We start from the raw sequence: 12,535 nt of genomic DNA, 5'->3' as shown, positions 1-12,535 counted from the left end.
CGGCAAATACCACCTCTGGCTGGCCCCAGAGTGGGGAGGGAATTTCACCACTGGGGAGGGGGCTTTTCGAACCCCCCTCCCTTCTCCATTCCCAAGAGGAAAGACAAGTCCATAGGTGGGGAGGGAAGGGGGGGGGGTCTCGCGCAGAGACCCTTTGGAAGAATTGCAGAGGGGCAGGCCGTTGATGCCCCTCCAACACCGCTAGACGCATTCACACGCACCTGCCCCAGCCGCTTTTTCACCGGACTTCTTTCAAACTCCTGGCGCCACCGGGCTATTGACTCACCCCCTTCTCCCCACCCCACCCCCCTTTCTTTCTTTTTGCAATCAAGACAAATGCAAAGGGGGGGGGGGAACCTCCAGTTCTTCCAAAGGCGTCTGGGGCTATCTGTGGAGTGGGTGATGAGAGGGGGAGAAGGGCGGAGGGGAGGGGTGGGAGGGAGGCCGCTGCTGTCTTCTCCTTCAAATCCCCCCCATAAGCTCTATTTAAACAAAATCGACTTTTGCAAACCAAATCTCTCTCTCTCTCTCTCTCCCTCCCTCCCTCCCTCCCTTCCCTTCCCTTACCCCCCTCTCTGCCTGTCTCTCTCTGTCTCTCTCTTTTTTCTCTCTTTCTCTCTTTTTCCCTTCCCTAACCCCCATCTCTGTCTCTCTCTTTCACTCTCTCTCCAAGGTGGCGCAGTGGTGGCGCAGTGGTTAAATGCAGCACTGCAGGCTACTGCTAGATCAGCAGGTCAGCGGTTCAAATCTCACCGGCTCAGGGTTGACTCAGCCTTCCATCCTTCCGAGGTGGGTAAAATGAGGACCCAGATTGTTGGGGGCAATATGCTGACTCTCTGTAAACCGCTTAGAGAGGCCTGAAAGGCCTATGAAGCGGTATATAAGTCTACTGCTATTGCTATTGCTATTGCTATCCCTCCCTTCCCTTACCCCCCTTCTCTGTCTGTCTCTCTTTCTCTGTCTCTCTCTCTTCTCTCTTTCTCTCTTTTTCCCTTCCCTAACCCCCATCTCTGTCTCTCTCTTTCACTCTCTCTCCCTCCCTTCCCTTACCCCCCTTCTCTGTCTGTCTCTCTTTCTCTCTCTCTCTTCTCTCTTTCTCTCCTTTTCCCTTCCCTAACCCCCATCTCTGTCTCTCTTTCACTCTCTCTCCCTCCCTTCCCTAATCCTCCTGTTTGTCTCTCTCTTTCTCTCGTTCTCTCCCCCACTCTCTCTTTCTCTGTGTGTGTGTGTTTCTCTCTCTCTCTCTCTCTCTCACTCACTCACTCACTCACTCACTCCCCCCCCCCAAGTAAATTCTGCTTCCCCGGGAAAAGCCAGGAGCGTTAGCAAACAGGGCCGCTCAGTTCACAGAGGACCCAAGATCAAAGCAACTGAACGTCCTTTGCTCTTTCAACAGAGATCAGACCGTGGCTACGAATTTCAACATCCGTCCTTAAAGGGCTCTTTTTATCTATCTATCTCCTCCCGAGTTTAAGTTTAAGCCATTTCGGGGCCTTCGAGCGGGCTTTCGTTCGGAGCGGCTCCGGATTTAAGTTCGCGACCGACTTCGAGCCTTAATGAACGACTACATCCATGCATTCCAAAATGAATATATAAAATTAATCGAATGCGCGAAAATTCAATTCCCACCGCACAGCCCTCACCCGACCTCATTCGGCTCCAGCGGGGCGGGAATTCAGAGATACGAACGCGGCAATGTGTTGCGAGGGAGGGCTGGCTTGTTTTCCCACAACCCGCCGAGTTAGGATGGGTAAAAGCCCCAGCATTGCGTTTAACTCAATAAACCGAACTTGGTTTGCGTTAGGCTTGTTTATTGGAGGGCTGGGGGTGTGTGGGGGGGAAGAGAGCTGAAATCCACCTCGTTGGTTTCTGTGATGGTGCAGCGGATCAGGAAAAAAAAAACCCACGCCGAGATAATTCAGTAACCGGCTTCCGCGTATCGTGGGAACGTTAATCCTCAAGGAAATATACATTCCGTGTCTTGGGGAGTTTGAGCAGGGCCGTTTCCTTCTGCTTCCTCAAGTTTGCGGAAAGTTTCCCCAAACTCAGCGCAAGTGAAGTCGGGCGTCCCAGATTCCCGAGTTCTTTTTTGGTGGGGGGGAGACCCGGCTTGGTTCGGAGAGCGAAATTCTCGCTTCCCTTCCAAACGTTCACGTGTCGGTTTTTCCTTCACGCAGAAACCTTTCCGTGCAACACCTAAGCGGGGGGGGGGGGGGTGTTAGGAAAAAGCTTGCCCAGCCAACCTCCCTCCAAAGCCTTTTCTGCGACCCCCGTGCGCGATGGGGGGCGTGGGGGAGGACGGGGACACGAGCAGCCCGAAGGCTGCAAACCGGGCTTGGAGGAGCGGCTGCGTTCACACGTATCAAACGCGGGTCTTGCCCAGTATTTCCCCTACCCCTACTCCTCCTTCTGTTTCTTCTTCTTCTTCTTCTCCTTTTTTTTAAATGTATCCCCTTTCGGGGGTCACGGGTGAACTCTGGGAATTTCTACCGCGGGGACCCCGACGGCTCTTGGCGTGCTGTCACTCACCGAAGGGCCGCCGCGTCTGGCACGGTCTGCTGAGCGCTCGGGATTGCTCGCTGGGGTCGGAGGTTCTCTGCCAGGCCGACTGGGCGTCGCGGAGAGGCTCTTAAAGCGGCGATGCTCCGCGTCTCCCGAGGTCGTTAGCTCCGCTCCGGCGATCTGAGAATCCGCCCCCCCCCCCGAAATTCCACGTTGAGAGACGAAAGCCGCGCGGATCTCCTTGCAGCTAAACGCATCCCCCCCCCCCGGCCTTATCCTCGGTGGAGGGGAGGGGGAGACACGAAAATCGCGTGGGCCTCGGAATGGCCCTACTTTCAGCAGCTTTATCCTTCCTTGTTTCCTTCCTTCCTTCATCTCTCCCTTCCTTCCCAGTTTTTCCAGCCAGCTCCTTCCTTCCTCTCTCCCTCCCTCCCTCCCTTCCTTCCTTCCTTTCCAGTTTTTCCATCCTGCTCCTCCCTCCCTCCCCGTTTTTTCTCTCCAGCTCCTTCCTTCTTTCCTCCCCAGTTTTTCCTTCCTTCCTTTCTTCCCTCTTCCCTCCCTCCCTTCCTCCACGGTTTTTTCATCTAGCTCATTCCTTCCTTCCTTCCCAGTTTTTCCATCCTGCTTCCCCCTCCCTTCATCCGTTTTTTCTATCCAGCTCCTTCCTTCCTTCTTTCCTCCCTCCCCAGTTTTTCCTTCCTTCCTTTCTTCCCTCTTCCCTCCCTCCTTTCCTCCACGGTTTTTTCATCCAGCTCATTCCTTCCTTCCTTCCTTCCTTCCTTCCTTCCTTCCTTCCTTCCTTCCTTCCTTCCTTCCTTCCGAGCGAGAGTCTTCTTAGCCTCCAAATTTTGCCCGGGCAGAGTAGGACGAAAAGACTTGGATTGAAATCAAAGGATTCTTACCCGCGCTCTCTCTTTCGTTCCTCCCCTCCCCAACTCCTCTCCTCCACCTTCAAACTGCTCGCGCGGGGTTGCGTGCGCGCGGCGCGCGGGGAGCCCAGCTCGGGGATCGGATCGGGCGCTACTAACTAGAGAGAGAGAGACCCGAAAAAGCTGCGCGAAGTTGGAAGCACCGCTTTCTCTCGAAGTCGGGGTTTACTCCCGAGTAAGAGCCGCGGGGCTAGCTTTGCGGAGAACTCACGGTTCGCTCCCGCCCTGCCCAGCTTGCTCTGGCGCAGGCAGGACCCCCCCCCATTTCTTTACCCCCAAAGTAAGCGGTTTATTCCCAGCCTTTGTGGGGCCGCAAGGTAACAACCGGCGCCGAAGGAGTCAGCCAATCTTTTGCCGGCCGCGCAGAACCGGCTTCGCGGATTCGGGAGGAAAGCGGCGGCATCCTACACATAGCCCTTATACACCGAAGCGTTGCACATTTCCCCCGATCCGTCGTTGCAAGACAATTCCTTGCCGGCTGAAGATTGTTGACTTGCAGACGTGACATAGGCGACCCGAGTTGCTTTGCAGGTCTTGGGTGGGGGTGGGGGGTGTACAAACCGGGCACCGGATCAGCTCTTTCTCTCCCCCCCCCACCCCAGAAAGCTGCCCCGGTCCCAACGCGCCTCCACGGAGAGTTTTAGGTTTTAGGGAGAAGATGATTGGGATTGCGAGAGGGAGAAGGAGACGTGGGAAAGAGAGAAGCCGTGCAAAAGGCGATGGGCTGGGGGTTGCCACGAGACTGGGCACATGGGGGCAGAACCAGCTTGGAAAGGGGGACCAGCTTAAACCTTATCCAGGGTTTTAAACCCGGCGTCGCATTCACACCGAACCCTCCAAAGGCGCGCGTGTTGAAAAGGTCTTGGGAAGGCGGGGGTGGGGGCTTATCGGCCTCCCTTTTAAGTCCTGCTTCGTGGAACTAGGACGCCCCCGTGGGTCGGTCGACCTCGCGTCTCTTGTCATTGACCCCTCCCTCATGCAAGCACTCCCCCCCAGCCCCCCCCTCCTTCCCGGGACGCCAATCTTCTGCCTTTCGCTCTTTAGCTTGCGCTGGGCGGGCGCGTTCGCTGGGCTTGCTGATTCCCGGCGGCCTCGGGGAGCCGTTGGCCAGGAAGTCCGGGGGAAGCTTCCTCCCCTTCGCGAGCCAGGGCTCCGCCGCTGGGAACCCCGGTCTGGCGAGGGGTGGCCTCCCGAGGCCTCCAGCGTTGGTTAATATTTTATTCTGTTGACATGTTTGCTTTCTGGCGAGGCTTCCCGACACCTTCGCCCAAGTCTTCCTCGCTCGCTCGCCCCCTTCTTTTCTCTCCCTCCGCCTCCTTCCTCCTTCTTTCCTTCTCCCCGCTCCTGAAGTAAACCGCTTTCTTTCTCCCTTTCTTTGATTCTGCGCCCCCCCGCCCCCTCCCGCCCCGCATATGGGCCCAACCTGTCAAAACCACGCCTCTGGGCTTCCACAATTGGTCTGCGCTTCGTAAAATCCACAATCATTAAGGGGAGAGAGAGAGAGAGAGAGAGGTGGAAACGCGCCGGCGGGGGAGGGGGGACGCGGGTGGGCGGCGGGTGGAGCGGAGCGGAGCGAGCGAGGCGGGTGGAGCGGAGCGAGCGAGCAAAGAGGTGGAGGAAGCAGGGAGCGGAGCGAGGCGGCGCACGCGAGAACAGCCCCCAAGCTTTTGCAGAGCGAAGCCAGCAGGGAAAAAGAGAGCATTTCACCCGGAGTTCTCCCGGGGCCGGAGCGATGAGCCGCCGTCCGGCTCTCCTCGCCCAAGCCGGCGTCGATCCAACGCCGGAGCTTCGCGCTTCTTAACCCCGAGGAGTTGCCTTTGCTTTCGTTTTGGATTGAAGGCGGAGAGAGAGAGAAAGAGAGAGCCAGAGCGGGCGAAGAGACGAAAGCGAGCCCGTAACCAAGAACCCCGCTCTCCCCCAGACTGATTCTCTCGGAAGGGCCGGGAGTTGCTCCGAGGCTGCAGGCGTCCGGGGAGGGGGACGACGACACGCTGCCCTGCCCGACTGCCCCCCTCCCGAAGCAACCTCCGAAGTTTGCAAGCTCGTCTGGAGAGGCGTGTTTTTTTTAAAGAAAACCCCGAAAAAGCCGCAAGATCCGGAGACGTGAGGAATCGCCCTCGCCGGAGGAGGGTGGGCGGGGGGGCTTCGGATCTTCTTGATTTGCTTGTTTGTCGATCTCAGGAAAGAGGGGGGTCCCTTTCCCCGGGCCTCCCCTCCCGTTCGTGGCGGCGAAGCAGCCCCTCCAGGCGCCCCGCAGCCTGTCCCGAGGCTTCAAGTCGCGGGGTCGCCGGGGGTTGTGGCGGGGGCCTGGGCTCCCCCGCACGTTTTCTGCGGTGCTCCCCTCTTCCCCCTTCCCTCTTCGCCAAGCCCTGAAGGGACACGAAGGCGGCAGCCTGGCTGAAAGTGCCGGCGGCTTGAAACTGACTAGAGCTCCGCCGCTGAGCGCCAAGCAAGCCGGGCTGAAATTCAGCGGGCCGCCGCCGGCTTCCTCCTTCCCGCCGCTAGCCCTCTCTGCCTGGGGGGCCTCGCTCTTCCCGCCTGGCTTTGTGGATGTCCCGATGAGAGACCCAGCGTTCTCGGGGGCTGCGATGGCTTACCACCCCTTCCACGCGCCCAGGCCAGCCGATTTCCCCATGTCCGCCTTCTTAGCGGCCGCTCAGCCTTCCTTCTTCCCGGCGCTGGCTCTGCCTCCCGCCGCCCTCACCAAGCCCTTGCCGGATCCCAGTTTGGCTGGAGCCGCCGCCGAGGCCGGCTTGCACGTCTCGGCTCTCGGGCATCATCACCAGGCCGCCCATCTGCGTTCTCTGAAAAGCTTGGAGCCGGAAGAAGAGGTGGAAGACGATCCCAAAGTCACGCTGGAAGCCAAAGACCTATGGGACGAATTCCACAAACTGGGCACCGAGATGGTGATCACGAAATCGGGCAGGTAAGGAAGACTCCCCGCGACCCTAACAATAATAATAAGCATATTTTAACTGGGAATGAGAGAAAAGTCCGCTTATTAATTAATAAACACACTAATAACCATAATAATAACAACCATAATAACCATAATAATAATAACAATAATAATATAACTGGGAAGGAGAGAAAAGCCAGCTTAGTAATTAATAAACACAATACTAACAACAACTGCAATAATATAGTCACGATCCCAGTACCTCTTTCAAGGCAAGCTGCACAGGGAGGAAAAAGAATTAGAAGTAAATAGGAATAATAATAATAATGGAATATGCAGAATGATTATCCGTGTTTATGGACCGCGGGAGAAGGGGAGGAAAAACCAGCCCTTGTGTTATCATCATAAAATAAGACTATATGACGGTATTCCCTTTTAAAACTAAGTAGTGCAGAAAAAGTACCCTAAGAATTTTCTGGTTGGGTAGAAACGTGTATATTAGATTTTAAGGCCACGGACTTCCTAAAGAGCTCACACCAACAATAATAATATAGGCAGAATGATTTAGTACTTACTGTGGAGAGAGAGAGAGAGAAAATCCAGTCCTTGTCCAATAATAATGATAATGCAGTAGCAATAATTATATAGATGCAAAAGGATTTTTAGTAATTTTTAGGGAAAGAGTGAAAATCCAGTCCCTGTCCAATAATAATTATAGCATTCATTATACGTATGCAGAAAGATTTTTAGTATCTGTAATGCAAAGGAAAATCCAGTCCTTATCCAATAATAATAAAATAGCAACAATAATAAGTATGCAGAATGATTTGTATTGCTTAATGTGGGCAGAGGAAAGAATTCGGTCCTTGTCCAATAATAATAAAATAGCATAATATATACGAAGAAGGATTGATCGTATTTATTGCGGAGAGAAAGCGAATTCAGTCCTTGTTCCATAATAATGATAATAGAATAGCAATAATAATAATAATAATAATAATAATAATAATAATAATAATAATAATAATATATGCAGAAGGGTTTTGAGTATGTTTTACGGAGAGAGGGAGAATTCAGTCTTTGCCCAATTAACAATAAAAATAACCCCATCACACGCTGTGTCCTTTTGAAGTAAGTGCAGAAAAAGAAAATTAGAAGTAAAGAACAATATTATAATTCCCAAAACCACTGTTTGGTGTTTTCCGTGGGGAAGGAGAGAAACTAACTTCTTCTTCCTATTTTCCACCAGACGGGCTTAGCCACGTTGCTAATAATAATATTTGCAAATCCTGACTTTGGGCATTGCATTTTTCCCAGTCTGTCCCCTTTTCGCCCTCCTTTGCATCCCAAATAGTTTAGGCTGGCAGATGGGTGGAAAATCACATTGACCCGGGAGCTGGACTTCCATTTGCGTGATACCTGAAAATCCTAATACAAGGGCAGAGGGTCGGGTTCAGACGTGGGGGCTTGGAGGATGGAGGTTTTGACAAGGGACCTGGAAGCATTACAAAAAAAAAGACAGGAATTTCCTGGAAGATATGGAAAAAAATTGGCTTCCAATCTTCCCTTAGAATTCTGATTTTCATTCCTTAAAATTCAGGAATTCAGGCTATATTTCCACGTGCGAATTTATTTCTATTTAAAGGTTGACCGGCTCTTTCTTTCTCTTTCTTTCTTTCTTTCTTTCTTTCTTTCTTTCTTTCTTTCTTCCTTCCTTCCTTCCTTCCTTCCTTCCTTCCTTCCTTCCTTCCTTCCTTCCTTCCTTTTCACTTTGCTGTATCTCCTGTCCGGGCCTTCTCCAATTCTGAGCCATTGAGCAATCCAGAAGGATTTTTTTTTTTAAAAACCCACCCTTCTGTTTTTATGCTCAAACATCTGGAAAGCCACACCTGGAAATAGTTGGCGATCTGGGGAGGGGAAGGGAAGGGGCGGCTGGTAGGAAACCCCCTCAAGATCCCGTGTAAAAAATCCGGGCAAGGTGGCCTAGTGGCTGAGGATCGGTCCCCGAAGTCGAGAAAAAAAATCCGCGCTCTCCTCACGAGTAAAAATTCAAGCGAAAGAGGAAAAAGGCGAAGAATCGCATTTTTATTTCTCTTCCCCCCCCCCCCTCCGGCTTTTCCGCTTCGGGAAATCGAGGCCGCTCAAACTTCGAGGCCGGTTAAATTGATTTGATCTGGATAGGAGGGGGGGGGCGTCATTGGCACCCCGGTTTTTGTTTCCTTCTGCGCCCTCCCGAACCCTTTTTAATTTCGGAGAGTTATTGGTTTTAACCCAGGGCGTTTTTCCCCTATGCCTTTTTTCCTTCCTCTCCCTCCGCTCCTCTCTCTTCTTCCCAGTGACCTATTGTTCGCGTTTTTTTAAAAAAATCACTCCTTCCTTCTATTAATAAAGAGGTCCTTTATTTTTCCCCCCTCCTCTTAAGTCCTCCCTACCCTCGGGGTGATCCAGCCAACCTCGGATACGACTTGCGTTAAGTCAATTCCCAACCAAGTTCCTTCTCCAAGCGAAGAATCCTACAGGCGTTGAATCCAGATTTCTATGGTTGTTTTTTTAAAAAATATTATTTTAAATCCAGACAAAGGGACCTTCTGTGGCAATCTCCATCACCGTCAACATTTCACAATTTTGTTTTTTTTTGGGGGGGGGGTGTTGCAAATCGTAACTCGGGTCATTTCCGTCTGCCAGGCGCTCCATGGAGTAGGGACTACCTGTCTTTAAAATGGCTGGAGTGACGTCCATCCCGCAGGTGATACGGATAAGAAAGGAGGAAATGGGGGAAAAAAAAACGTTTTAAGCCGCCTTCGGGTGGATAAAGCAGAAATTCTGGGATCCGATGGAATTATTTTGCCAACCGAATGTCGCTCTGCATTGTCTGGTTTGATAGCGAAGGAGAAAACTGGGCCCCGTTGGGCCGCAGGGTTAAAATCGGGGCGATCCCCGGGTGAGGGGGGGGTGAGAGGCGGGGAAGGAAGGGGGCCCCTACTCCGGAGTAATTGCCCAGAGTTTCAGAGGGGGTTAAGACAGCCCCCCCAACACACAATCCCTGCTCAGGTCTTCACTTAGTTCTTGGGAGCTTTTGACTGAAATCTGGTGGGAAGAGGGGGCAAAGAGGCATGTTACTCGGGAATAAACCTTGTCTCCTCCAATTTTTGTTTTAAAATGGGGTGCTGTATAATAGGCAGGGGGACGCCATCGGGACGGGAATGAGCCAGAGCCCTCTTGACAGCATTATGGAGCGCTCCCCCACCCCGAAAAGCGGTGTACTGGGGCCCCCTAATCCAACTACTCACAGGAATATATATATGTGTGTGTGTGTGTGTGTTTTATTTGTGCTGATAAATAAATAAAGGGAGACTAGTATAGATCTATTTCAAGCTATTTAGCTCTCATCAGCTAGCCATACCCTTACTGGGAATCGAGCCTGTGCTGTATTGCCTCTAAGGCAGATGTATATATATACATACATACATACATACATACATACATACATACATACATACATACATACATACATATATTTGTTTTTTATTTGTGCTGATAAATAAATAAAGGGAGACTAGTATAGATCTATTTCAAGCTATTTAGCTCTCATCAGCTAGCCATACCCTTATTGGGATTTGAATATATTGGGATATATATATTCAATATATTGGGATATATATATTCAATATTGGGATATATATATTCAATAAAATGAAACTTATATTTATTGTGTGGGTCCTTCCAACAAAACCGGTGTTGGGACATTAAAAATAGGCAAGAACGACTAATCAACGCGATAGACATTGGAACAATGCGCAGAAGACTTGAAAAAGACAGGAACACTCAGCAAGCCATACACGTTGCGGTGTTTAGATGGAGCAGGGTGCGTGGAAGGGTTAACAGCCACAGATTATTATGGGGCCCCTTATGCTCGTGGGGCCCACGGGCAAGGGCCCATCAGGCCCATTGCGTTAAGACCAGCCTGGAATGAGCAGGATATTTGTAGAGACTTGGGACCTTTGGGGTCCCCGAACTTGGCAACCTTAAGACTTGTGGGCTTCAACTTCCAGAATTCTCCAGCCAGCAGAGCTTTAAAAAAAAAGTTTATTTTTATTTTGATTCTCTTCTAGATAGTTACAGGTATACATTCACACAGTTATTGTTCTTATTTATCTTTATCGTATTTGTTAGAAAGGATTAAAATATGCATTCTGGGTTGCTTTGCTTGCCATCCCATACATCTATTTTGTGTTATCACCACACTGTTTTTTTTCCTTCTCTTTTCACCCTCCCTCCCTTCCCTACTTCCTTCCTTCCTTCCTTCCTCCTCTCCTTTCCCTTTCCTTTTTCCCTTGCCTCTCCCCTACGCCTCTCTTCCTCTTCCCCCTCCTATCCTCTCGCCTTCTCTTTCTATCCCTTCCCTCCTTCCTCTCCTTTCCTCTTTCTTCCTTTTCTCCCCTTTCCTCTCTTCTCCTCTCCTCCTCTCTTCCTTTTCTGTTGTTATGGTTGTCTTCAAGTTTCAAGTCCACGAGTCTTAAGGTTGCCAAGTTTGAAGACCCCTGTACTAGAGACAATAACCATCTTGGCTTATCTTGGGCCTGGTCGACAGGTGCGTCGCAGGGCTTACAAAGGATGACACGATTATTCACAATAAAGTTATGAATAATAATAATAATAATAATAACCACCACCGCTGCCTTTGGATTGCGCTGAGCGTTATTTGCCTTTCTCTCTCCCTCTCTCTTTCTCTCTGTGCGCCTCCAGACGGATGTTTCCCCCCTTCAAAGTGCGGGTCAGCGGCCTGGATAAGAAAGCCAAGTACATTTTGCTGATGGATATTGTGGCCGCGGATGATTGTCGCTACAAGTTCCACAACTCGCGCTGGATGGTGGCCGGCAAAGCCGACCCGGAGATGCCGAAGAGGATGTACATCCATCCGGACAGTCCCGCCACGGGGGAGCAGTGGATGGCCAAACCGGTCGCCTTCCATAAACTGAAGCTCACCAATAATATATCGGACAAGCATGGATTTGTAAGTGGGCAACCAACTTTCCTTCCTTCCTTCCTTCCTTCCTTCCTTCCTTCCTTCCTGCCTTCCTTCCTTCCTTCCTTCCTTCCTTCCTTCCTTCCTTCCTTCCCTTCTTTCCTTCTTTTCTTTCTTTCTTTCCTTCTTGCCTCCCTCTTTGTTTCCTTCCTTTGCTTACTATTTTCTTCCATTCTTTTCTTTCCTTTCCTCTTTTTTCTCTCCTTCCTTTCCTCCCTTCTTCCTCCCTCCCTTCCTTCTTGCCTTCTTTTTTTTCTGTTTCTCTTTTTCTCTCTGTCTCCTTCCCTTTCCTCCCTCCTTCCCTTCCTCCCTTCCCTTTCTCCTTTCCTTCTTTTTTGCCTTCCTTCCTTTTTTTTCTTTTCCCCTCCCTCCCTCCTTCGCCTCTCCTTTTAGCTCTTTCGGGGAATCCTACGCCATTGACACGTGTCTCTATCTTCAGATAATCACTCCATTGGGAACTGGAGCGCGGGCAGGCGGGCGCCGCCTTTTCGTCCCCTCTGAAAGGCCCTTTCTTAAAAAGAGCCCGGGGTGCAGGATCTCGGCTCAGAGATTGTGTGGGTGTGTGGGCGTCCCGCCACTGGCAGCTGAGGTCCTTGTTCCTAGTTCGGGCCCCGAGAGCCCAGGATCTTTCCCCCTTAGTATTTTCCAGCCTTCGCGACACAGGAAACCTAGGTGCATAAAAGAACGACGCTCTTACAAGGATCTTGTGATAGGATCTTTGCATAAATATTTGCGCAGGATAAAAAGTTTGCGCGTCTCCTCTTTCTGTCTGGGGAAGGAGGCAACTTTCAAACTGCTTCTACCTGGGGATTTTCTTCCACCCCAGTCGCCCGATTCCGATGCGGGGGGGGGGAGAGAATATCTTATCACGAAGCAATAAATCCACGCGGCCTCCTTTCTCTCTTATCGGGAGCTTAAAGTTCAGAGCAAGCCGCGTTCCTAAGCTAAGTTGGGTGGGGGGCCCGAGGGAAGTAGTAAATAAACGAATACCACACACACAGACACACAAACACACAAACACAAAGAGAGAGAGAGAGAGAGAGAGAGAGAGAGAGAAGACCCCCCCCTTCCGATTCTCTTTCGCGTACCCCGCGTGGCTTTCAATTCCAGCACCCCAATTCCGATGCAAAAAATAAAATAAAATAACCCCGAGGTATTCTTCCAAGCAACCGTCGCTTG

At 51.1% G+C, this 12,535-nt stretch overlaps 1 protein-coding gene and 1 long non-coding RNA gene across 2 annotated transcripts in view; one reads left to right on the top strand and one right to left on the bottom strand.

The window, feature by feature from the left end:
* Positions 1 to 2,085: 2,085 nt before the first annotated feature.
* On the bottom strand, positions 2,086 to 2,903 carry LOC116508003. The gene is made up of 2 exons (XR_004255262.1): positions 2,396 to 2,903; positions 2,086 to 2,196 (listed from the first exon to the last, which is right to left on the bottom strand). It is a non-coding gene; the product is annotated as an uncharacterized LOC116508003 (long non-coding RNA).
* A 2,704-nt stretch (positions 2,904 to 5,607) lies between these two features.
* The window catches only part of TBX2 (T-box transcription factor 2), a 60,070-nt gene continuing 53,142 nt past the window's right edge, over positions 5,608 to 12,535 (top strand). Inside the window, exons 1-2 of the mRNA XM_032215321.1 lie at positions 5,608 to 6,357; positions 11,077 to 11,344. Coding sequence (XP_032071212.1) covers positions 5,990 to 6,357; positions 11,077 to 11,344 — 636 coding nt within the window. The 5' untranslated portion in view covers positions 5,608 to 5,989. The remainder of the gene's footprint in view (positions 6,358 to 11,076; positions 11,345 to 12,535) is intronic.

This window comes from Thamnophis elegans, chromosome 4 (assembly GCF_009769535.1).
Source record: "Thamnophis elegans isolate rThaEle1 chromosome 4, rThaEle1.pri, whole genome shotgun sequence".
NCBI classification, from domain to species: Eukaryota; Metazoa; Chordata; class Lepidosauria; order Squamata; family Colubridae; genus Thamnophis; species Thamnophis elegans.
The sequence above is the reverse complement of the archived record's forward strand: the minus strand, read 5'-3'. Positions and strand labels throughout refer to the sequence as shown.